This window comes from Plectrocnemia conspersa, unplaced genomic scaffold (assembly GCF_051122295.1).
Source record: "Plectrocnemia conspersa isolate PC_06_02 unplaced genomic scaffold, ASM5112229v1 ptg000004l, whole genome shotgun sequence".
Lineage (NCBI taxonomy): Eukaryota > Metazoa > Arthropoda > Insecta > Trichoptera > Polycentropodidae > Plectrocnemia > Plectrocnemia conspersa.
Genome location: NW_028277168.1, coordinates 3,917,807 through 3,941,879, shown reverse-complemented (window position 1 = coordinate 3,941,879; position 24,073 = coordinate 3,917,807). Strand labels below are relative to the sequence as shown.

At 28.3% G+C, this 24,073-nt stretch overlaps 1 protein-coding gene across 2 annotated transcripts in view; it reads right to left on the bottom strand.

Moving 5' to 3' along the window:
• Positions 1–24,073, bottom strand: part of LOC148235688 (zinc finger protein basonuclin-2-like) — a 208,404-nt gene that overhangs the window by 72,278 nt on the left and 112,053 nt on the right. The window contains exon 3 of one of the 2 annotated variants that reach the window (XM_088184744.1): positions 3,233–3,291. The exons of the other annotated variant lie outside the window; for it this stretch is intronic. Within the exon in view, the coding sequence (XP_088040870.1) occupies positions 3,233–3,235 (3 nt within the window). The 5' untranslated portion in view covers positions 3,236–3,291. The remainder of the gene's footprint in view (positions 1–3,232; positions 3,292–24,073) is intronic. 2 annotated transcript variants of the gene reach the window in all.

Below are 24,073 nucleotides of genomic sequence, written 5' to 3'. Positions count from 1 at the left end.
ACCATGTTTGTGCATGTGTGTGTGAAATGATTAATCTCGGATCACACGGACCGGTGAGCGGATCGGTCCGTGTACTTTTCGGTCGTATCTTTATTACAATCTAGAAAACACACCTTGAATAATAATTAGTAAAAAGTAATCATTTGTGGCCGGTATGCTCGTCGTGATCAATGATCTGCTGGCTTTTAATAATAACAAACGGACTATGTAATATTCTGACGTCTATCACTTTTTTCTCTATGAGCTTAAATTATACGCTGCCATTAATCTGGAATTGTTACTAATAAAAACGAATTAATAACCATACATTTAATATTTCATTCGATACTTATAAATATTTATATGGTGTGAGAGTAGAAAAAATCGGTTCGACCGTTCGAGCGAATTTTTCAGCTTCATAAATTTTGTGCCCATATGTCTGTGACTGACTTATTTTTATTTTTATTTATCGCTTTTTTATTATTGCAATAATATTTATATAAAAATATTTAAATAATAATTTAAGCACTATAAATAATTAACCATTTTTTCACTGTCGATAATCGATTTACACTAAAGCAAAATAATAATACATAAAAGCAGAAATTTATGTTAAAATATATTTGAGTTTATAATATACATTTTAGTGAAAATATATTGTTACTGGGATTTCAGTGAAATCATATTAGAATACATTTGTATTGTATATTTTATCTGAGAGGTGCGAGTGAAATTATGTGCTAATCTGAACTATTATATGACAAACACGTAAAATGTGTTGTAAGTGTTGATATTTAACAAACAGTTGTGATAGTTTAAAAAATAGTTTAAATATTATGTAGATGTCAAGGTCAAAAATGTGACGAATATACATGTAGCAGATCAACCGCGTAAAGAAAAAATATATTTCACTTATATTAATCAGTGAGAATATAAATGAATGATTGATACATTTTAACTATCCTAGTAAGATCAATATGTTTTTACTAGTAAAAATATAACTTTACTGAAAAATACACATTCACTATAATAGTTGAAAAATGCCCATTTTATGTTCAAACCCAAACCTAACCTAAGCGAATTAATCAAACCTAACTTGACATAATAAACGTTTTAAATTTAACTATAGGCTTAGAAGTAGAATTAGAGTCAATTGTTTAACTGTTTAACTGCTGAATTCATTTTCATAAAAAGTCACGTAATTATACTGTAAAAAATATTTTTCCGTATTATTGAATAAAATACGTGACTTTTTATTAAAATTTTTTTTTTTTATTGACGTGGGTTTGATCCAAATTTTGCACTTAAGAGCCATACACTAGCACCTAAAGGGTTAAGTGTAGTTTTATTTTAAGAGCAAATACGTAATACACAACTGTAAAATTTAGTTTTAACGACAGTTTAGAGAACTGTATATTTTTAGTTCAATAATATTTTCGCTAGTGTATTTCAATTTTATTTCACCGAAAGTATATTTATACTAGTGAAAACATAACTTAACAGAAAAATACACATTGACCGTAACTGTCTTAATTAATTTCAAAGACATTTTAGAGCAACATTTTAGCAACAGAAGTGAATAAAAGTTTATTGTACATTTTATATATTTTTTAAAAAAATGTATAAAACAATATTTTCATTACTTTTCAATTCTACCCCTAAATCATTATTTTTAGTAAAAACTAGTTTTAAGACCATACGTTGGCGACCGTACGATTATTACACAAAATAGTAAGCAGTATTTATTTGATTCGCGGCATTTGGTAATATTTTTAGACAAGTTTCGAAGCCTATTAATGACTTAAGGAATTTATTTGGTAATTGCTGTCTATTAGTGGTAATTGATGGCTTGCAAAAGTAAGCGTGGCTATTGTGCAACTTTGGGTGCTCAGCCGAGTTTTGTCTTAAGCAAACAATTGTCATTTTATTGGTTTTTAATGATATTGTTAACCCATATTTGGTCATCTGTGTTGACTTTAATCAGAGTTTTAATAAAATATTCCTTTCAAAAATTAAAACTACTTGTCAAAATGAGGGATTAAGCTCAAAGACGTGGCTTTTCATTTGCATGGAGTTGGATGCAGTTAAATAAATTTAAAATATTTTATTTAATTACTATATAAAAATGTTTTCAAGTGTTATTCTAAATTTTAGAATAGAAGTTCTTAAACAAATACTAGAATACTGCTTCAATAAAATTTTCAAAAGTATGGAAAGAGAGTCTCAAAATGGCATTTCACCTTATTTAAATTCTATGACCCTTTCCACACAAATTACTAAGCACAAAACGTTCTAACGCTCCATAAATTTAACCAAAAACCGATATAAACGTTGTGCAAACTCGTCGGCGCGGCAAAAGCCATCTAATGATACACTTTGGACTCTGGTCGTGTCCAGATTGGAAAAATCGTGATCACGTATGAATTACAAAAGAGTACCACTGTCTTTTTCGTAACCGACATGGTTGATTTTTTATTATTATTTCTTTCTTTCAACGCATATACAAATGTGTGTTCTTTTTTTGTAATCCATGGCCGATTTTTTTCCACCTGTACTCGAGTAATAAATAGGCTTTTGCTCTTGGACTTTTTTTACCTTTCTCGCCTGACAGCCGAATTATATGCGAAATGAATAGTTTGACGAAACGTTGCTGCCGTTCTTTATACAATCCTTTTTTTACGTCACGGAAGCGTCTGATGCAACGCCGATACTGCATCGATGGACCGAAAAAAATTCGACCCATTTAGAGCATTTCGCATGCAAAAAACGTGAGAAAAAAATATTTCAGACACGCTCTTTAGTATTTTTAAAGTAATATTATATGATTTATAAACATGTCAGTCATTTTAAAATTATGATCTTTATAATATATTTTTTTATTAATAAATACTTAATAAGTTCAATGTCATAAATGATGAAGGCAAATAAATAATCATGGGAATTACTTCAAAGACGTTGGTTAAATTATTCAGGGTAATCATCAATTGAAAAATGCAAATTAAATGGATGGTCCAACATTCAATTATAATCAAAATTTAGGCATTTTTAACATTGTTGATGATTGAAGATCAGCAAATTAATAAATAATCAAGTAATATGAGCGAAAATGATTAATAATTAAAACCTATTTAATCATTCTGAAAAATTCAATAAGAAAATTTTAACCTCGATAAGGACCTTTTTCTAATAATATATATAATAAAGTGGCAATTAAAAATATAATAATTTAATTTAGTTGTTATTAAGCACTCACCATTTTCTCCAGACCTTGCTCTCTTCAATAATCACTTATTCAGGTCAATGCAATATTTTCTAAATAAAAAAATAATGAAAGTCAAACCATCACTTAATTTAGTTTATATATCGAAATAAAATAAATAAGAATATAGAGATAAAATAAATAAAAAAAGGAAAATAATATATCAACTATGAAAATATTTATGAATTTATTATTTTAAAATATATCCAGCAATAATAATTGACTAATTAATAGTCTCAAAAATTAATACTTAAATATTTACAGTCTTTTAATATCTTTCATTGATGATTATTGTTTTAAAATAAGCTCAACAATTAAATAATCATAATTATAAATAGAAAGTTCATTACTTTCGTATTTATAATATATAAAAGATAAACTATATGAGCAAAGATTATTAACAAATAATGAGCATAATAACTACTTAGTAAAAATATATATAGAAACTATTTTTTGGTTTAAGCATATTTAATATTATTTATAATTTAATGTTTGTATAAATTACATTTACTCACCAGCACGCCAAATGAAAAAAATGTTGCAATCCTACCTGAAAAATAAAATAAAAATGGTTAGTATTTATCTAATAGCCTTTTTAAGTATAAATTAATTAACAAATTTATTTAATGAATTAATTAAAATATTACATAATTAATAAAAAGCTTCATAATAAATCATAAACAATGATTTTTGTTGAGTATTCGTTATTATACTAATTAAAATAACGACTGTAAAAATATAAATAAATCTATTTTAGTGTTTTAAAATAATTTAAGTTAACATATATATAGTGAGTCAGTTTCCACTTATGGTCATCTGTATACTCTTAATATTTCAAGTCAATCAGTTTGACTAAAAATACCTCAACATCTATCCCAAAAATTAGATTTGATCTCCATCATAAATAAAAAAAATCGTCACGACCCACCGCCTGATTGACTTTGATTGCGTCCTGTGTTTTTTCCACTCGTTTTTTTCTTCTCCATAATATTATACGAGATGTGTCGTACCTCGTACCATCATTGGTACCAATCTGGTCCAGCTCTCACGCCGTCCAGCATCCAGCATTGACCCGGAGAGCGTGACAGTTGACGCCCAGCCCGGTTGCGGCCATTACGACGGACACGTACGATACACACTTAATTTGGAACCCAAAGATAATAAATATAATATATAGTATACGCGGCCCGAAAGAGGCAAAGAGCTTTCTTCTTCTTCTCGTTCGGATAACCGACAATTTGCCCCGTGAATAGAGCCAAAGGTCGTGCCAAAGGTATTCACAAGAGCAAATTGATTCCGGACGAATTTAGTCAGCAGGTAAATTGTATTTGATTGACCCGAGATGACCCATGAAGGATTGTTGTGTGTTATTGTTATACAATCGCTTTTGCGGGATGGAGATTATGTCGGTGTTGTCGCGAGGTAATCATGATGATAACAAATTGTGATGGAAATTTATGGTGATATAGAATAACAGTAGAAGCAATAAAAAATAGTAAAGGGAGAGAACTATTAAAGAAAGGTAAAATTTATTATTCCTAAAATAATGAGTTATGTAGTTAATAATAATAATTACAATGGAGTATTTTAATTGAAGAAATCTACAACATAAAATAATTTAAATATATTTTTATATTGAAGCTGCAATAAAAAAATGCATGTAGTTCGTATCGATATTTTTCAGTATGAGTCTGTCTGTTGTTATGTAAATGCTATAAAGTAAGTCAGTTACTTTATTCTTTGATAGGTAACGACAGATATATTTACACATTTTTTTCTTAACGGAAATGAGTTAAAATTGCTCATAATGAGATCATTTTTTATACCTTATATGTATTACGTAGCTCAATTTTAAATAATCATCACGATATTTATCAGTGAAATAAGGATAATCAAGAAAAACCTAATGTGTGATGATCGATCGGATATAACTAAATAATAATAAGCAATTATCAGCCACGACATTAATTGAAAAACGCAATGGTTCATATGGGATTTGAATCCAAGTCTTTTAGGTATTAGTCATTGACTATACCTATAAAGCTATCCATATTATTAATAATAAAATTAATTTATATTTAATTTAATAAATACTTAAATATATTTGGGAAGTGTTAGTGATTTTTTTGTGCGCATATTTTATATGTAGTTCTTAATAAAATCATTTTACAGTGCATTTAGTTGAATAATAAAGAACTGACTAACTATATTAACTTAATAAAACAATTTTTGCTTGTTTATGTATTTCAAACACTATTCGTTAACTTATTTAGTAATAAATATTAGATATTTTTTTAAAAATATACAGTGGAACCTCACTTTAAAAGCACATTCCATATAAAGAAATTCGCATAACGAGCAAAGTAAATACTGCATTGTACCAAAACAAGACCTGTGAGTGTAAGATATTTATATCAAACTATACTTTCTGCTAGGCATTATCGTACTTTGCATAGATTCGAATAGGGGAAAATTATTTTGCTTTACGAGTGTTTCGCGATACAAGTAAGATTCTGGAAACGAATTATGCTCGTTAATCGAGGTTCCGCCGTATTTATAAATTTAATAATCAATAAGCTTTCAATAAAATCAAACAAAATAACTGACACAACTATTTTTGTATTTTTAAACCATTTTATTTTAACTTTTTTTGTAATAAATATATTATTTTATTAGTTTAAAAAATAAAAAATATGTTTATGTAATTTAGAAACATACTACTGCAAACTAAACTTAACAAAATTGCTGATACAGTCATTTTTTTTTACTTTTATGTTTTTCAAACTCTATTCTCTACTTTTTTAAAATAATTTTAGGATATGTATAATATAAAAATTGACAATTTGTTTATGTAATTAAGCAACTAACAACTTTAAACAAGATCAAATAAATTTACTGACCCAATTTTTTTGTAATAAATTTAAAGTAGATATTACGTTAATGTTATTATGAAACCAACTATTTCGAGCGAAATAAAAGAAAATTACTAGCCAATATAATTTTTGTATTTTTTTAACATTATTTTCTATTTTATTTATTAAAAATATAACAGATAATCTAAGTTAAATAAAATATACTTTTTATGTAATCAAAAAACAAGCATTTTTGCCGAATATCATATAAAATTACTGACACAATCATTTTGGCTTACTTTTGTATTTTTCAAAAACTTTTCTCTAAATTTCGTCGAAACAAATGTAAAATATTATTAATAATAATAATTACCAACATGATTTTCAGAAACACACATTCTTTAACAAAATTATTAAACCAACTATTTTTGCATATTTTGGTGTTCTTCAACTTTTTTTGGAACATATGTAAGAAATTTATGTTGAAAAAATATAAAATATACTTATTTTTATTTTTTATAAAATCTTCTGTTCTAACATGACGGGCGTAAGCGCAATAAGCATAGACTAAAATAAAAAGGCAATATAAATAGGCTAAAATAAATATTAAGAACAATGAACTAGAGCTATATTTTTCCTTTAATATAATAAATACTAGGAGAGCAATTAAATTACCTGTCTGCTTCAAAAATATACAAAAATGAGCTACTTATATAAAAAATATCTCTCTAAGAACATATAATATTTTTAAAATTTTTAGGTATTTTTTTTTAAATATATGAAATATATATAAAAAAAATATCTAAAAAATGTCTCTCCTAAAAAGTTTCATTATTGCTGGATTTATATAATCAACCAAAATATTCTTCTATGATTTTCAAATATAGAAACAAAGGATCATTGCTTAAAGAATATAAAAAGACAGGCAACAATAATCTCGTTTTCTTATTCTTTTTATGTAAATTGGAATGCTGCCACTGAAACTTTTCAAGTGAAATTGTAACTTCTACCTACAATTTTACTTTTAATCTATCACTACACGAGAGTATAGAACCTAAAATCGCATTAAGCTGAGCAAAATAGACACAAATATTACCATTAAACTCCGATCATCAGATCTGATCTAGCCAAACAGTTATCTTGAATAGCCAAGAGTTTAATTCGATGATCAAGATGACTTAAATATTTTTCAAAGCAGCACCATGAGACAAGTGATACAATTTACTTTATCCAATAAACGACCAAATCTTAGACTTAAAAATATTGTAATTTAAACATACATAATTTATAATCATTTTTTTAACTATTATAAGGGAATCAAAAAGTAATAAAAAATGCAATAAGAGACTCTTACTGTATATCAAAAATTTTAAAATCAGAATAGTGAAGTAAAAAGCTCTTAACAATTTACAAATGCCTAAAAATTGTAGGGAAAAAATAATATGTATAAAAATTTAATCCTTATAAACTGATAAGGCTTTAAACATATTAATTTTAAGCGATCATGTTTTATTTTAATACACATTTTTCAGGTTTGTATTTACAATCATGTAATGAGTATGTATCATGTGTAATTTCATCCTGACAAATAAAAAATCAAAAGAGGAAGATATCAATGCCAAATGAAATAATGATATTATAAGTTGATACCTTTTGCTTAAATTGTCAAAAAAACAAATATTTTATAAAAATAAAATTGGCAATATATATTTATTACCAGATAATTACGTTTATTTTGTGATTTTTTAACTTAAGATATAAGTTAGATATTGTTAACTGATGCTTATCAATTTTTTTTTAAATTGAAGACTGTACTAGTTATCTCCAATTGAAAATCCCTGTAAACAGTAATTGAAATCTGTGCCCACAAAGCAGCAAACCGACGCTTCGACGAGTGATATTATTAGAGAGCAAATTCCGAGATATGCAAATTTGATTGGAGATTTCTCACACTTTACATACAATCCAGTACGAAAATTGCACGTTACTGATAATACAGTAAAGCTCGCTAATAAATTCCTCGCGTGGCTTTCAAAAGCTGCGCTCACATTTCGCGAATTAAACGTTCGCCGACTGTACTCTGTGGTGATTACGAAAATTCGGTCTTAGGAACTGACGAGAAGAATATTACCACTGTAAAGTGAAGAAGAAGAAGAATAAAAAAGATGCTCGAAACGTGACTGCGGCTGTGAGATTTGTGCGGAGATAAAGGCTTTCTCCCGAGATGATCTCTTGATGAGGGGTCGGATGCGAGGACCGACGAGTTCAGGGTCTCTCGAAGGTTTTCAGCGTTTGAACCCATCAATTATGGCGCATATTTGAAGAACATTTCACACCTATCATGCATCATTACGAATATGAAGTGGCTGCCGCAAACCAACACACGACCTTCTCTTCAATCATCGAAATTGGCAATACTTTCGTGACGCGAGTTTCGAGCTCGATCTTAAAAGACAGTGGCGTCGCCTTAAGAAATTTATGATGTACATACAATTAGTTTTAATTAACTAAAACCTTCATGTAAATTTAATCAATGAAAAAAATAATTGAATTAAAAGTAATTTACATTGAAATATTTTGTTAAGAGATATTCTTTTAAATCTGAATATTAAATTATGACGCGTAAAAATAATATTAATGTATTTTATTAAAGCAGCTATGTTACACCTAGTATTTTAATAAATAAAAAATAAATAAATCCATAAAAAATCATCAAGTAAGCAATAAATGCGCCAGAAAAATATGTTATGTAGTTCAGAGAAATACAATTTTACGTTCAACCTCAATTTTAATTTGAAGAACAAATAAAATCTATGAAAGACGTCACTACATATATTAGAAAAAATCATTATTTTATTAATAAAATATATTATTCACGGGATACCACTGAAATTGACCTTCCAATCATCTTCGTCCGTGACGAACGCAGTATTGACGTTCACGTCACAAGAAACGTTAAAGAAACTCAAGTTTCCCTACTTTACCTGCAAATCTCTTCTCAGAACTTTAACGAAGAGTGATCAAACGGTGAGCAATCAGATGAGCACGTATCTCAGAGGTCAATAGTGTCAATTACCACGTGTGATTCACGCTTTTTTAATAATGTAATTAGCTAAAAAATATTACTCAATATATGCAGTAAACATTCCTTTGCGATAATTTTATATAATAATACAGACACAATTATTTAGAAAATTATTTTGTATTGTTAATATACCAATTACACTAAAAGCTCTTAAAAGTCGTAACTCGGGCAACAATGCCTCGTAACAAGAGGCGCATAAACTCGTTTCTCAAAACAATGCTAAGCAAATTTTCGCGTTTTAATTTGTAACATAAATCTTACACACATGTTTTTAAAAAGTAGCAGAAAGATTGTTTATCATATATTATATCTCGAAAAATGTAACTCATTACTTTTCGGTTTAATTGATTAAGTTCGCATACGAAAAACGTATGTATGTAAGACAATGGGTTATTGTGCGTATTTCGGAGACAGGCAGTCTCTTTTCGAAGACACAACACCACCGAAAATGGTTTATCAATCAACCACTACTGTATGTGTATAAAGTGACTAACAATAAGGCAATCCATCAACGCAATATCGCTGATCAAAGCAAACAATGAGGGAAAACGCTCTGTATGAATATATTTGTGGGTGTGTTACATATATTTTTATTTAAATACTAGGTTTAAAGCGTATAATTAAAATAATTAAATAAAAATCTAGTGTTCTCAACGCGTTGTATATAAAGACAAAGTTTGCAAAAATATTTAAATTTGTGTGAAAAAAATGTATAATTTATGTTTTAGAAGATAACAGTTTATCTTGTATCTATGTGTAAGGATAAGCTCATACCATATCAGATTTACTACAAACATACTTATGTTAGACACTAAGATAATTTAATTCTGAGATAATGGAGTAATGTTTTTAGTTAGTAAAACTGGTGTATATATTATTGCACAATTAACTTATGTGCAGGACTGCCGAGAGGCGGAAGGAGAGGGGACGAATTTCTTGTGGAGTGCCACTTTGAAAAAAATAATAGCAAAAACATATTTATAAAAAAAAATAAAAATCAACCTCAAATAATAAATCTAAACTACACTACAGTTGTTTAAGATGTATAAACTGATATATTTCAGGTACAAGTTCCTTCAGCCCTTTTTATACATACAATAAATAAAAAAAGCGGAACATTGCCTGCAAAAGCATCCATTTTTTTGGTAGTACATCCACAATAAACATTATTATTGAAAGAAACAGATTGTAGTTTTTGACGCGGCTCTGTTTGTGCTAATGTCATGCGAATTATTGTTGACTTTATTGCTTATTGAACGTTAAAAAAATATTAGACATGAGAGAAAATATTCAATAAATGTAAATTAGTTGCAGTAAATTTTGGTATAGGATCTGAAAATTCAGATCGAATACTTAAGGAAGAAGCAAAGAAATAACGAAAAATCAACAACAGAACCAGCTGAATTATATAAATTTAATGTTTTGAAAACTGTATTATCAGTAATTTGACAACTGTATTTTATGTAGCAAAATAAATAAATAATACATTCAGTTTCATGTGGTTATTCATAAAAGAAAATCAAGAAAAAACAGTATCGAATCAATCCTGAAAATATTTTTCAAAATGTCATTTCAGTAAAATCATATCAGAACACATTTTTATCAGTAGATATATATTTTTACTAGTAAAAATACAAATTATCTGGCAGGTGCTACTAAAATAATATGATTTAAACTTTTCCATATGTAGGAATATACATATATTATTACATACTTATCATTATTCATATACATCCGATGTATAAATTATACAGTAAATGTGTATTTTTAGTAAAGTTAAATTTTCACTAGTAAAGTCCAAATACATTTTCACCAATAGATATATATTTCTACTAGTGAAAATATAATTTAACTGATATGCTGCTCTAAAATGTCTATGAAGCTCAATTTGACAGTTGCGAAACGTCCATTTGCTGTTCAAACCCAAACCTAACCTCATCAAAGTTCTAAAACTATATATAGTTTTAAAACTTACATTAGTTCAAGTCCAAAATACAAACTAAACCAATTCATTTTTCAAGGCAAAATCGCATCTCACATATTGTTCCACAGCTTTTCTGCATTTCTATATTACACTATGTTTTAAAAATATGTTAGCTATCCTTACCGATATTACTAAGGACTAATTTAAGAGGGCTGATCGAAGTATATGCAATATAATGCAGCGCAAAAATAATTATACCTTCTCAGAAGGCAAAAATTCATGTCAAAAGCAATAAAATAGTGTCGTTACACGTAACACGTAACTTTCCGGCAGTGATAAGAAACTGGGAGAGTACGTGATCTGCGTCCCGTCGCTTGGCACTCTATATGTAACTGTCTCTTATCACTGACACATAAATAAATATAAATTTTCATAATTTACTGATACATAATTTTTGTTGAATAAAAGCCTTATATTTTTTATCAAATAAATTTCATGAAACTTTGCGACCCCAAGAAAGAGTACTAAATAGTGGTTAAATTTTTCCTAATTTATAAAGAGTATTTTAGCCAGAACACTACTTTACTCAAACACGTTTTTCAGACACTTATGGTAGAATTTTTAGTCAAAACTTGACCAAATAACTATAAATTTGAATTAAAGCTTTAGAAGACGGAGAAAAGCTGTCGCTTTTCTTCAAGCATTCGATATTGTACAGCTAAAGGAGTCACACTGAATCTACAAAAGATTAATTCAATTGTCGATAGGACATAAAAACTACAAGACGCACGTTTATTTGTATGTATATATATCATACAGAAGAAATATAATTTCATAATGTAAAATGTATCGTCTAGGTTCTGCACACTTTGGTACGTCCATTGTTTACGTTTTTGAAAGTTTATGGGGATTTATAATTCTTGGAGTCACTCATGTTGCGATTTTTTTAAATGACAATGATTCTCAATGCTTGATTCATGAATCTTTTTTTAATAATAAATACATAAAATACTCGTCTTACTAACGACAAGTATTTCTTTTTAAATTATTATAAACATTAAATTATGTTTTTCTATATATTATATCAAAATTAAAATGTCATGGGGCAAATACTTCAACTTAAACCATATAATATATGTTTTGAAGGCAGAAAATAATGCTTAATAGAAGATTAGCTTAGATGGATTACTTCTAATGCTTTGTATATGTAAATTGAGAGCAAACGTGTCTTCAAATCTATGAACATAACAAAAACTGTGGAATTACTGAAAAAATATCGATCTTAAAAATTGGTTAAAAATTGTATATTAATGGTTTGTAAAATAATCATATCAATTAAATTAATTTATCTTATTTATTCATAAGAATAGCTTATAAAATATTAAGATGAATGACACAATTTTTTATTGAAAATTATAGCTCTTATATTATAACACGTAATAAAGAGGTTTGTTTATTTTTAGATCAGCAAGTTCGTGTGGATTTGTAGAGAAAGGTATTGCAATCGCTCAATAAATGACCCCACCTTATTTTTTTGTTGTTTTTAACTCACGTACTCTTAATAGCACTAACACATAAAACTAACAATTATCGATCGTGCGGCCGAAACAAAACGCGTGATGCTGCATTATGGATATCACGAGAATCGTCTCATTTGTCTTGCGAGAGAAAAAGAGATTGTGTGTATACGTATCGAGAAACTGTATGTCGTTTGCTGGATGATTTATTGCTCCAAATGGCTTTTTGGAACGCTGATTTATAATAATAATGATGGTGAATGAATAATTCGGTCATTAATCACACACAGAGGCTGCGCGTTTCTTTTTGTGTGACGCTGAAAGTGTTTTGTCAAAAGGGGGCACCCAGGGCACATATTCCGAATCTGACAATTCATCTGATGAATAGATGTTGTAATAAACACGCATATTTATTCAGCATCAAAGATCTCAGTAATTATACTGTCATACCGAGATATATTCAAGTCTATTGATCAAGAGAATTATGACGGTGGCTTTTTGTCTTTTTGTTTGATAGAGAATGAAAAATCTGACGTCGATTTTTTGTGTCAGATATAATTAATAACATCTCTAAAGTAGGCTTTGATATTTTTGTATCGTATGAACTAGAAAATTAAAGCAACATTTAATGTCCTATGTTGATTTGAATAGAATCCATTGAAAATATGAAAAATAATATATTGACTATATAAACATTACTAACTCTAGTTTAAAACAATTAATAATAGATAAATACTATAAGCAGTATAAATTACTTTATAGACCTAACATTTATTTGCGTTAAAAATAATGAAGGAAGAGTCTTACAATTTAATGCTATATAATATTAAAATCCATAGTAATACAATGTACAAAATGCATGTGTGTGTATGTTATATGTTCATTGTAAAAAAAAGGTTCACGCAATAAGCTAATTGTAGTACATTTGAGCACTTCAATAAATATTAAAATAAAAACTCCGCTGAGGTATGGAAAAAAAAAAGAATAATTCAATTGTAACAGATGATAAAACTGTGGTCATCTACTATGATATTAAACATAAGCTAAAATCGATCGAGTGTCATTATAGATTTGAGGCAAATCAAAAAACGTAGTCATTGAATCATTCTTCTCAATGTTACTCAAATTAAAAAAAATAATAATAAATATAGCCCTATCGAATTGAATCGAATCGAATCAATTTAAGTTATATTGAAGTACCGTTCATTCAGAATTACTCTTCATTGATTGTTTTATCACACGTGTGTGTGTCTTAATAATTTAATCGGAAGACCCGTATTCCGTCGAGAGGTCGAGATCGTCATGGGAAGCAGCAAGAGCTTTTGTTTGCGTTGACGAAAAGGTATAATTAAATTTGCAACAATCGAAAGGTCGCTCTTGTTATTGTTTGTTTGTTAGTCAATAACATCAATCTAGATTCTCAACATGGTCGCGGAATTCAGAATATTATCGGGCGTGGTCGTTGTATTGCACCTTCTCTAAAGCGGCACGATACAATAGGTGTGCTATAATTTATTATATTTAAAGTGGTTTATGTACACTATTCTAAGATAAGTATTATGGCACCTTTAGATTACTTTAAATTGAAATCAATTTCTGAAAATAATATTGATCACTATGATGAACTATTTAGGCTTAGGGTATGCAACTTTATAATAAATAGCTTACATTTAAGACTAAATGTAATTCATAAAAAAATGGTGTATTTGGAGATAATGCACTAATTATTTGATATTGTAATCATTGCTCAAATAAATGAACTTTGGAAATAAAGGTAAAAAAGTATTGCTAAAGTTAATTTATAAAATATTGTTTACGTACCAAAAAGTAGCAGCTTGGATTAATAAAATTAAAAACAATCGATGAAACGATTTTACGACTGTGTGTTTCAAAATATAACAAAAAACAAAAGAGAATAATTACAAAAATATATTTTAAATAAAAAGTTTCATACAAAACCAGTCTTTGAAATACGCTTTGAGAATATAAAACTGCAAGAATCATCTAAAAATCTTTTTTTGAGCGAATAAATATATCTCGTGATTCATTTATCACTGGGATTTTCTGTGTCAAAATTTTATCATGACGCTTTATTTATCGGTTGTTAAAGAAATATGAATATTTTAAAAGCAGAAATTATTATTATTTTTAAATAGGATTTTGCTCTCAGAAAATAAATATAAGTGCTGAAAACCTAAATAAAATAAAGAAGAATTGCGAGGTACATTTAACACAGATTAGCAATTATATCCTACCTAGGTTTTTACTACAACTATAAATTTAATGAAATGCATTTAGATTAATTAAATTTATAATAAAACATAAACTAAATACGGTCCTTTTTAAACAATTATATAACTCAAAAGAAAAACTAGATTTTGTGATAATAAATATGGATAAGCATCCAATGGGATGTTTTCTTACATGCCAATATAATATTAAAAAATACTAATTGTTTATATATAGACAGATTGTAAATAAATAAATACATATTAAAAAAAATATTTATTAAAAAAGGGCAACTACCACAGAAAATTATATAAAATTTTATAAATTATAATCTTCAAATTTTTTTGTATAAAAAGTAGGATTGCTAATTTTACTAGAAATGCCTTTATTGGTAAAATTTATTAACAGATATAATTAAAATATGTTTTTCAATATTAGTAGAATGTTTTAAGCTTGTTTTTTTATTATTTAAAAATAAAAAAATAAATTTGAGCTCTACAAGCCTATCCTAAAATTGACCTTAGCTTGTCGTTAAGTGTGTTAAATTAGTTCTTTAAAAAAAACCGTACAAAAAAATGGTTGTTTTTAACAAATTTAAAAATGAATAAAAAAAACTAATAAAAACGTCCTCAAAAAATTAAGGTATTTCGTACGTTTTAAATTTTTATTTTAAAAAATAAATTTGTAAATATTTGTTCAAAATTATGTAAAAAAAAATTATTGCATTACTTCTAAATATAGTATTTATAATAAAAAATAGGAATAGACAATGAAATGCAAATTTGAGATTATATACTTGAAAAATTTTAAATAAAATGCAATAAACTAGAAAAACTAATTTATTAACAAGAAACATGCCAAGAAATTATTATTTAATATATAGCCAAAATTTAAAAGAAATATATTTAAAATATTACAAAAATACAAAAAAAAAGTTTTCGATTTCTTAAAAAAATAACAAAAACTCGGTGAATCAGTTTCGTTTTTCCGAAAAAGAAAGAAAGCCCTGGTTTTGTATAGATTACATGAATTCGTTCAACTTTAAATTGCCGCTTAAAATTACTTGTTAGAGGATCATTAAAGTATTTGCGACTTGCAGAACAAGCTTATTCGTTACGCCGACATTATACAAGCCCACGGTACAATCTGAGATTTTGACAGATTAGAGCCATGCTAAAAAATGAACCTGAATAAAAAACAATCGGTGAAATAATTCATTTAGGCAAAAAGCAGCAATATATGTGCTGTAAATCGTTAAGTAAGTAATTTTATATTAAGTTAAACACAATAACAATGAGACATTTCCGCCGCAAATGTCTCATTTACCCTAGAGTTAAGAGTATGAAAAATCTTAAGCACCTCCTATCTTAAAAAGAGTGTAAGTGTATAAGCGCGAACTTACTGCACTCACGACTATTTTAAGGTGACCAGAAATTCTCTTCAAAAATTTTGTCCTCTTTTGTCCTTCTTTGCCTTTAAACAAAAATTTCCTAAAATAATTTTGTATGAGCTCCCGTAGCAATTAGTTCTATAAAAACAAAAATTCTGAGATGATTTTTAAACAAAAAATTCTGTAACGACCTTTTTTTTTTTGGCTCTCTAACTGTCATTAGGTCAAGTCCAAAATATTTATCTCAGATGAAAATAAGTGGAAGAAGATTGCAACATATTGCAACAAAGTTTGTCTGCATTTTGATGTTACACTATGTTTTAAAAATATGATTGCTATCCTTACCAATATTACTATGGACTTTTGATTTAAAAGAGTATATTCAAACCGAATTTTGGTAAATAGGTGGGCGCAAAAAAATATCACTTCTCGGAAGTCAAAAATTCACATCAAAAGCATTTTAAATTGATATTATTTTTTCTGTTGTATAGTGATTGTATAATATATATCTTTTACATACTTATTTGACAATATTTGAGCATATTTGTACAGAATATGGCTCGTGAGGATCTTTGTCAACAATTAACACATATAATATGTAATGTACATAATTTAAAAAATAGTGCTATTTTTAATATTGGTCTATATTTCTTCTTCCGCTTATTTTTTTCACTGAGCTTGTATTTTATACTTGATCTAAAGAAAATTCTAAAAATATTATTCATTTTAGAACTTTCATTAGGTTATGTTTGGAATTAAACAGGAAATGGACGTTTTGCAATTGTCAAATTGAGTTTCATAGACATTTTAGATCAGCATATAATTTCACTAGCGCCTATCAATTAAATTTTATTTCACTAGTAAATATATATATATATATATATACTGATGAGAATGTATTGCGATATGATTTCACTGAAATTATATGTTTTAAAAATATTTTCATGATGGATTTGAAACTGTTTTTTTAGATTTTCTTTAAGGGTTAACCCGAGAATTTCTGGTTTAGAATATTCCCCTGTGTTTAGCCATTTACCGATAAAAACGAAACTGAGAAGATTGAAGAAACAATTGCTTGAAGCTTCACGTCTATTGTAATTATTTTTTGTAGTCTGTATTTCTATTAAATTCTAGTATATTTCTAGATCTTAGTTCAGGGACATAAAGAAATTTTACGAAATATATTTTTTCTTTTAAATTTTTTTTTTACTATTACTAAATATTATCGACTGATCTGATATAATATAAAACATTTAAGGTATGCCTTTAATTTGTTGTTAAAATTAATATCAAAAATAAAAAAAATCTTTATTGTTTCATTGTAGAAGTTCTATCAATCAAAACAATATTTTATTTTCCAATTATGTTTATGCACATGTATTGTTTGTGCATGTGTAATTTTTGTATCGTATCGCCTATCTTTACACGGGATCTTTATGATCGGCTCTAATGAAAAAATTCCTGCTCTCCGCCCGCTCAGGGGTTACAAAGCGGCGGCACGTGGCCGAGGTATGTCCATTGTTTGCCTTGCGCAAATGCTACAGTCGTTTCAATTAACCATTCAAATGGCGATGCGATGAAAGCGCCGGATCAAATCATCAGCCCCCCTCAAATGTTTGCGCTTTGATTACCCCCCGCGAGAATCTAATTTGTGGCACATCGACGCACCTCCTGTTTGTAAATCCGGATAAGGATCCGGACCGATAACCGGTCAAATAAATACATAAACATGGACTGTTTGTTCGAGCCGAATCCATTATTGAGATAAACCATAACAGTCATTGATATAGTTGATATAATCTAAATATGGTTAATATCTTATTATTAGTTAAATTAATTTCTAGATAGTCTAATTGTTTCATATAAACAATAATAAATTGTCTTGGGATTTGTGCAAATATATATTATATTTTATTTTTGCCTTGATTTTTTATTGATATTGATCATTTTTAAGCTATAATGTCATATGATAATATTTAGATAAGATTCTTGATTAAATATTAATAATGGTATATTTTTCTTATCACATCAGAATAATGATAAGCATGACGTCAGAATAAATGTTTCAAGATTCTTATGATAATATTATTTTAATTGCGGAATTTATTTATTGCTGTCTTTTTCATTCCACGCTACTGACTTGCGACCCTGCAAGTTAAACCAATTGAAAATATCCTTTGTGGAAACACATCAAATGCAATCAAGCGGTGGCAATGGTCACAGGACAAAATCTGCAACAGTCACCGCCTCGGGTCCGTTTCTGTGATCGCTGGACTGTTATGTGATCAAATATGCACATGATTAAATTTGGCCATAATTGTTGGACAGTGTTCTTGCTCTATTTGATGTGAGATAATAGTGATACATTAAGGCGAATCCAGAACATCACAAAATAAATTTTTATAGAGCTCTTAAATAGGCTTCGAAAAACAATAATTGGAAGTTACTGGAACATGAAATAAGCAATATCTTGAATTAATAAAACCATTGCATTACTATAAATCTAAAAATATAAATATCATCAGCACTTTTTCTAATCGAAAAAATATTGCGTCAATAAAAAGTCTCACAGAAAAACTAGAGCCAAATTATCTTTAGTTTATATACATAATAAAGTTATTATTATTTTAAAAGGCTGTAACTAAGAAATGCTTATAATAACAATTAAGTTATTATCATAAGTGTCCCACAATCTACCGATTTCCAATTTGCATTTTATTTCGTCCATAAAACGTCTCAGGAGTGTGGGAAGTCAACTATTAAATTTGGTAGAATAATTCTGGTGAATTCTCTCGGTGGGTGTTGACGGCCGGTGGGATAGTGGCGATAGTATCAGCATATTCCGAACCATTGTTCTAATCCAGGGGCGAAATCGTATATTTTTCGGGCGACTAATTGTTGTCAGTGATCCGTTTGCGTTGATGGGTGTCAACGGTTGAAGCAATTAAAAAATAATTACTTAAAAAATAAAATAAAATGGATAACGAGGTACTTTAACCCAATTAACGTGATTTTTATGTACGCTTTCACACGATAACAATGTCAAATTTCTACATTTTTATGATTTTTTTACAAATTTTATAAGAGAATAAAATTGTATCTAAATTGTGACAATTTGATATAACGTTTCATATAAACTAGTTTATCTATGCGTTTTTATAGATCCATAAAAATCTGGACCTCTCTAAAATACCACAAAATATATTTGTATTGAACGACTTTATCTACTATATTTTCTAAGAATTTGTCTACATAGAAATGCCTTTTATATAACATATTGTATGCATCTGAAAATTATATATATTTTTATCATATACTTATGAGCTTTTCAAACAATAAACTTATTTTTTATAGATATGACATAATGATTATTGACGTCAAAGTAATTTAATCACAATTTTAAATAAATTTATGTTCTTTATGAATATAGAAAATTATTATGTTGCACATATGTTTACATGTTATTGAAAACGAAAGAAAAACACAGACCGAGTTTCTTGAAGTTCAAGTTCAGACTCTCTTCTGTATTATGTGTGCGAAAAGAAAACAGTATGAGTCATAAAAATCCCATTTAAATATGTAAAGTAGCTTAAAGAACAATAAAAGTGAGTCGACCAAAAATCGTTCCTCGGAAAAGCTAAGTGATAATGTATTCTAAGAATAATCTTTTTAAATCAATCATTAAAATTTTAAGTTAAACGTTTTATGAAAAACGACAGTAATTATAAAAAAGGCTGTTAAAATATTTTACGTCTGAAACAACATAATAAGATTATGCTTATTATAAATTTACTAAAATATCTCACAGTGATTTTCTTGATTTAATACAACGAATGCAACTATTTCATATAATGTGATAATAAAAATTAGGAGCATATAAGTTAAAAATATTGAATACCTTATAAAGGGAATTAATTTGTAAAAGAAATTTAACATATAGAAGAGGAGAAATATTGCATTTGTAAGAAATGTACAACAATGCCAAAAATTAAATACTAAATTATTATTTAAGAAGCTACAAATATACATTATGATAGCCTTTATACAAAAAATAGTTAATATTAAAAATACACTTAAACTTAAGACTAACTCTTAACCGTAAAGTTTAAGAATTAGGAACGCAATTGTGACTCTCTATGGCAGATTTTTTATTTTTAAGACTCTTTTGGCAATAAGCTTAAAAAAACATATTTTTATAAAAATATAGTTGTAGTATTTTATTTAATTACATAAATTTAAAAGTTTCTTAAAACTGTGATTTGGTATTTGACAAAGCAAGAATATGTTAAACGTCTAAGCGATTTTTAAAAAAATTTTCACTGTTACAAGTGTTAAAAATCCCGACATGCAAAAATACGTTGTTGCGTACTAAAAACCACTTTTCTAGCTCGTTTTTTAATACGAGAATAGGCTAGAGAAACACTAATATTTTTTGATAGGATCAGTGATTTAACCCTTGCTAGGATTATAATTTTTCAAATGATTTTAAAGTTATCCTGATAGAAAGTTATTATCAAGATAATACACAATGCGTTGTGTTAAAACTATTTTAGAAAAAAAAATACTACGATAATAAAATATACGTATGTCATGTGTCCATGTGAGTAAAGTTGAGGTCGATTTGAAAGAGACTGGATTAGTTGATTCCCGAGGTCGGTCGACGAGAAGATTATTTTTGTGTCGGCCGGTCAAGTTGGAAATCTTAGTATAAGTTAGGATCGTAAGTGAACGTAAGATTGTGTGAGCTTGCACACAAAATCCGAACCCTAATATAGTAAGTTGACTTTTGGAAATAATATTGCGCAAATAAATTCAATTTTTCACGATTTTAGCCCCTTAAACAAGTGTAACATTACAATTTAAAATTTTTATGGTTTTTATTTCTTAGTGGCTTAAAAGAAAATACGTACTAAATTTTATACTAACATAAGACATAACTACTGGGAATGAAAATTTTCAGATTTAGCGTTTTAATCGCAAATCAGTATCGATGTTGTTAGTTTTATTTAATATTAGCAAGAAAGACATTGATTTTACATCTAATTAAAAGTGTCAATTTGCATCGATTTGCTACTTAACAATATCTTCGTCACTCTTTGCAAAACTATTTTAGTATGCTAATTGAAACAGTGTATGTCAATTGTTGGTCCCCACAAAATATATTTTTTTTAATTATTTTTTATTACCAAGAAGTACTTTGCACATTTCTAGCGCATAGTACAAAACGTGAATCATTGATAAATTTGTAACGGCCTATTTATTTATATATTATGAGAAAAACTAGGCGACACTATTGTTACACTGACGCGACAGCTGCGGAGAGCAACAGATTCTTTGCTGGACCGCGACGGTAAATTGTCGACGGGCGGTGCCTCGTGCGCTGATCATTCACGTCATTTTAGCACTCAACATAAATTGTAAGCTTTAAATAAATTATATTGCCGCAGCCCAATCTGCGTGTAATTGTAAAGTGACATGTCAAAACAGAGCATCTTCAATATCTAATTGAAAACTTTGTCAATGTACATACTAAATATTTATATCTGATCGAATGTCAGCATTTTCTTGAGAACTTAAAACACTTCCACTTAAACTATAAAATAATAAAAAAATGTGACACTTTTTAATGCTAAAAGGAAGCCATCAATAATCGCTACAAGTAGATATTCTTAAAAAATAACGTCACACGTCATTGATAAAGAAAAGAAAGAGCAAATGACTTAATTTTTCAGTCATTGTTGTATTCCAGAATAAATGAACTACTTGTGGAACGATCAAAACTATATACAAAAGATCAATCTAAAAATCAAAGTACTTTAATTTCCAAAGAAGAGTTTTAGGGCAAACTTTTAGAAAATTGATATTCACTACACTGACCTGGGTTTAAGCATAAAGGGACTTTGTCACTGCCTTCGATAAGATAAGATGCCTCACCAATAATATTCATAAAAGTGAGACTCTTAAATGTTTTTCTCCATGTCTGCCAAGATGAAGCGAAATTGATCTAAATAATATTTGCATCATTCTAAATATTTTAATACTATAAATATATCATTTAATTTTTTTTGAAGACTTAAAGTTATTGTAAGTAAATAATAAATTAATATTTTTTTATAGCTACATCGAAGAACAAACCATTTTTACTCAACACATTCACATAGAATCCATCAACCGAAACACTTTACATCTTTACAACAAGCAACATTCATTGTAAGCTAACATTATCAGAATCATTATAAATGATACATATTCTAAATAGTGACACCATAAATATATTTTTAATTAATTTATAAATATTTTTAATATTATGTGTAGACATCCAAAAAAACACCTCTACCCACCGTGCGTCAGATCGAATCCTAAACGGTCTGATAAGAACAGGTCATGTGAGATTAGTTCTCGAGGGATATTTGTCACCGACCCACTGACAGATTACACGTGTTTTATGCCTTTTTTCCCCCTTCAGAGCCTTTATCTCGTCGGATCTTTTGGAAGCCGCTGGGGATATTTACGACTTAGGAACCTTATTAGAGTGCTCGGCCGACACTTGACGCTTGATAAATGCCCTGCGATATCAAAAGGCGATAGTTGTAAATTCACGCTCAGGAAACTCCTTCCATAGTATATGGGTTGTGCCTATAAAAAAGTTTAATCGTTTATCTTGCTCTTAAGCATAAGAAAATGACGCGAATTCCCTCAGCGATATTTATGCGCCGAATTGTATCGCGTCAACAAAAGAAACCGGGAAAATTCCCCTTAAATGTTAAAAGACAATATTACACGTTCTTGGTGTATCTATATATACACGAAAAATCTTTGTATGAGTGTCACGGATTGGGTGCAGCAAAATATACAAGAAGCAACATTCAATAAACAAAATATTATTTTGATCTATAAAATTTGCTCTTGTGATACGGTCTATGGTTCTTAATACATTTTTTCTTCATTTTCTACCATTGCACGAGGGTTGTTTTTTCCCTGTCGCCATTTGATATGTTAGCGATTAGCCAGCCGCCTCTTGCGGGACAACTCTCTTACAAAAACACCAGGGGGAGAATGACGAACGCTAAAAAATACAGGAAATAGAAATGATATAATTCTATTATCTACAGTCGTGACAAGAGATTTGTCAGATTAACAACTGAGCAAGCACGCAAACGCGTTGAAAAGCTGTAATGAATATTAAAACGGTGCAAATTAACTATGACAGTTATATCACGAAATCTTTAAAGACCCTCATGTACATTTAAAAAAATGATATATTACTCTCACACATTATTTTGCTGTTGAATTAAAGCAATACATCTTCGAAGCGATTAATGTATGTACATTTTTTATAAACAATTATGTTTCGTTAAAAGAACACAGTTGGAGAATTTATTGTTTAGTTTCTGTATTGTTTGAGCAAAAGTATAATACTGACTTTTTAATCATATAATCAAATGGCGCATTTTGTAATTTTATAAGAAAAAAATAGTAAATATCAATATTATATAATATATATATATCATGGTTTCTTCCATCGATTACGCCAGGAAATCACGGCCCAGTAAGCATCGGAAAAAAACCAACACACTTCGCAAATCCTCAGCCTTCTCGACTTAACCGGCTCAAGGAAACGTTATGGGGCATATCTGCCATTTTAATTGCTCTTTGCGGAAAATCGATAATTGATTTGCGCCATTTTTCAACATGGACGTTAAAAATCGCTTTGTCATTGAAGCATGGCTTTGTTTACGATGCGTAAAAAAATAACGGCATATGTGGGTCATTTTTTTATATCAGTACTATACGTTACTATCAGTATCGATATGTATGGCTTCTTTAATCGGCAATTA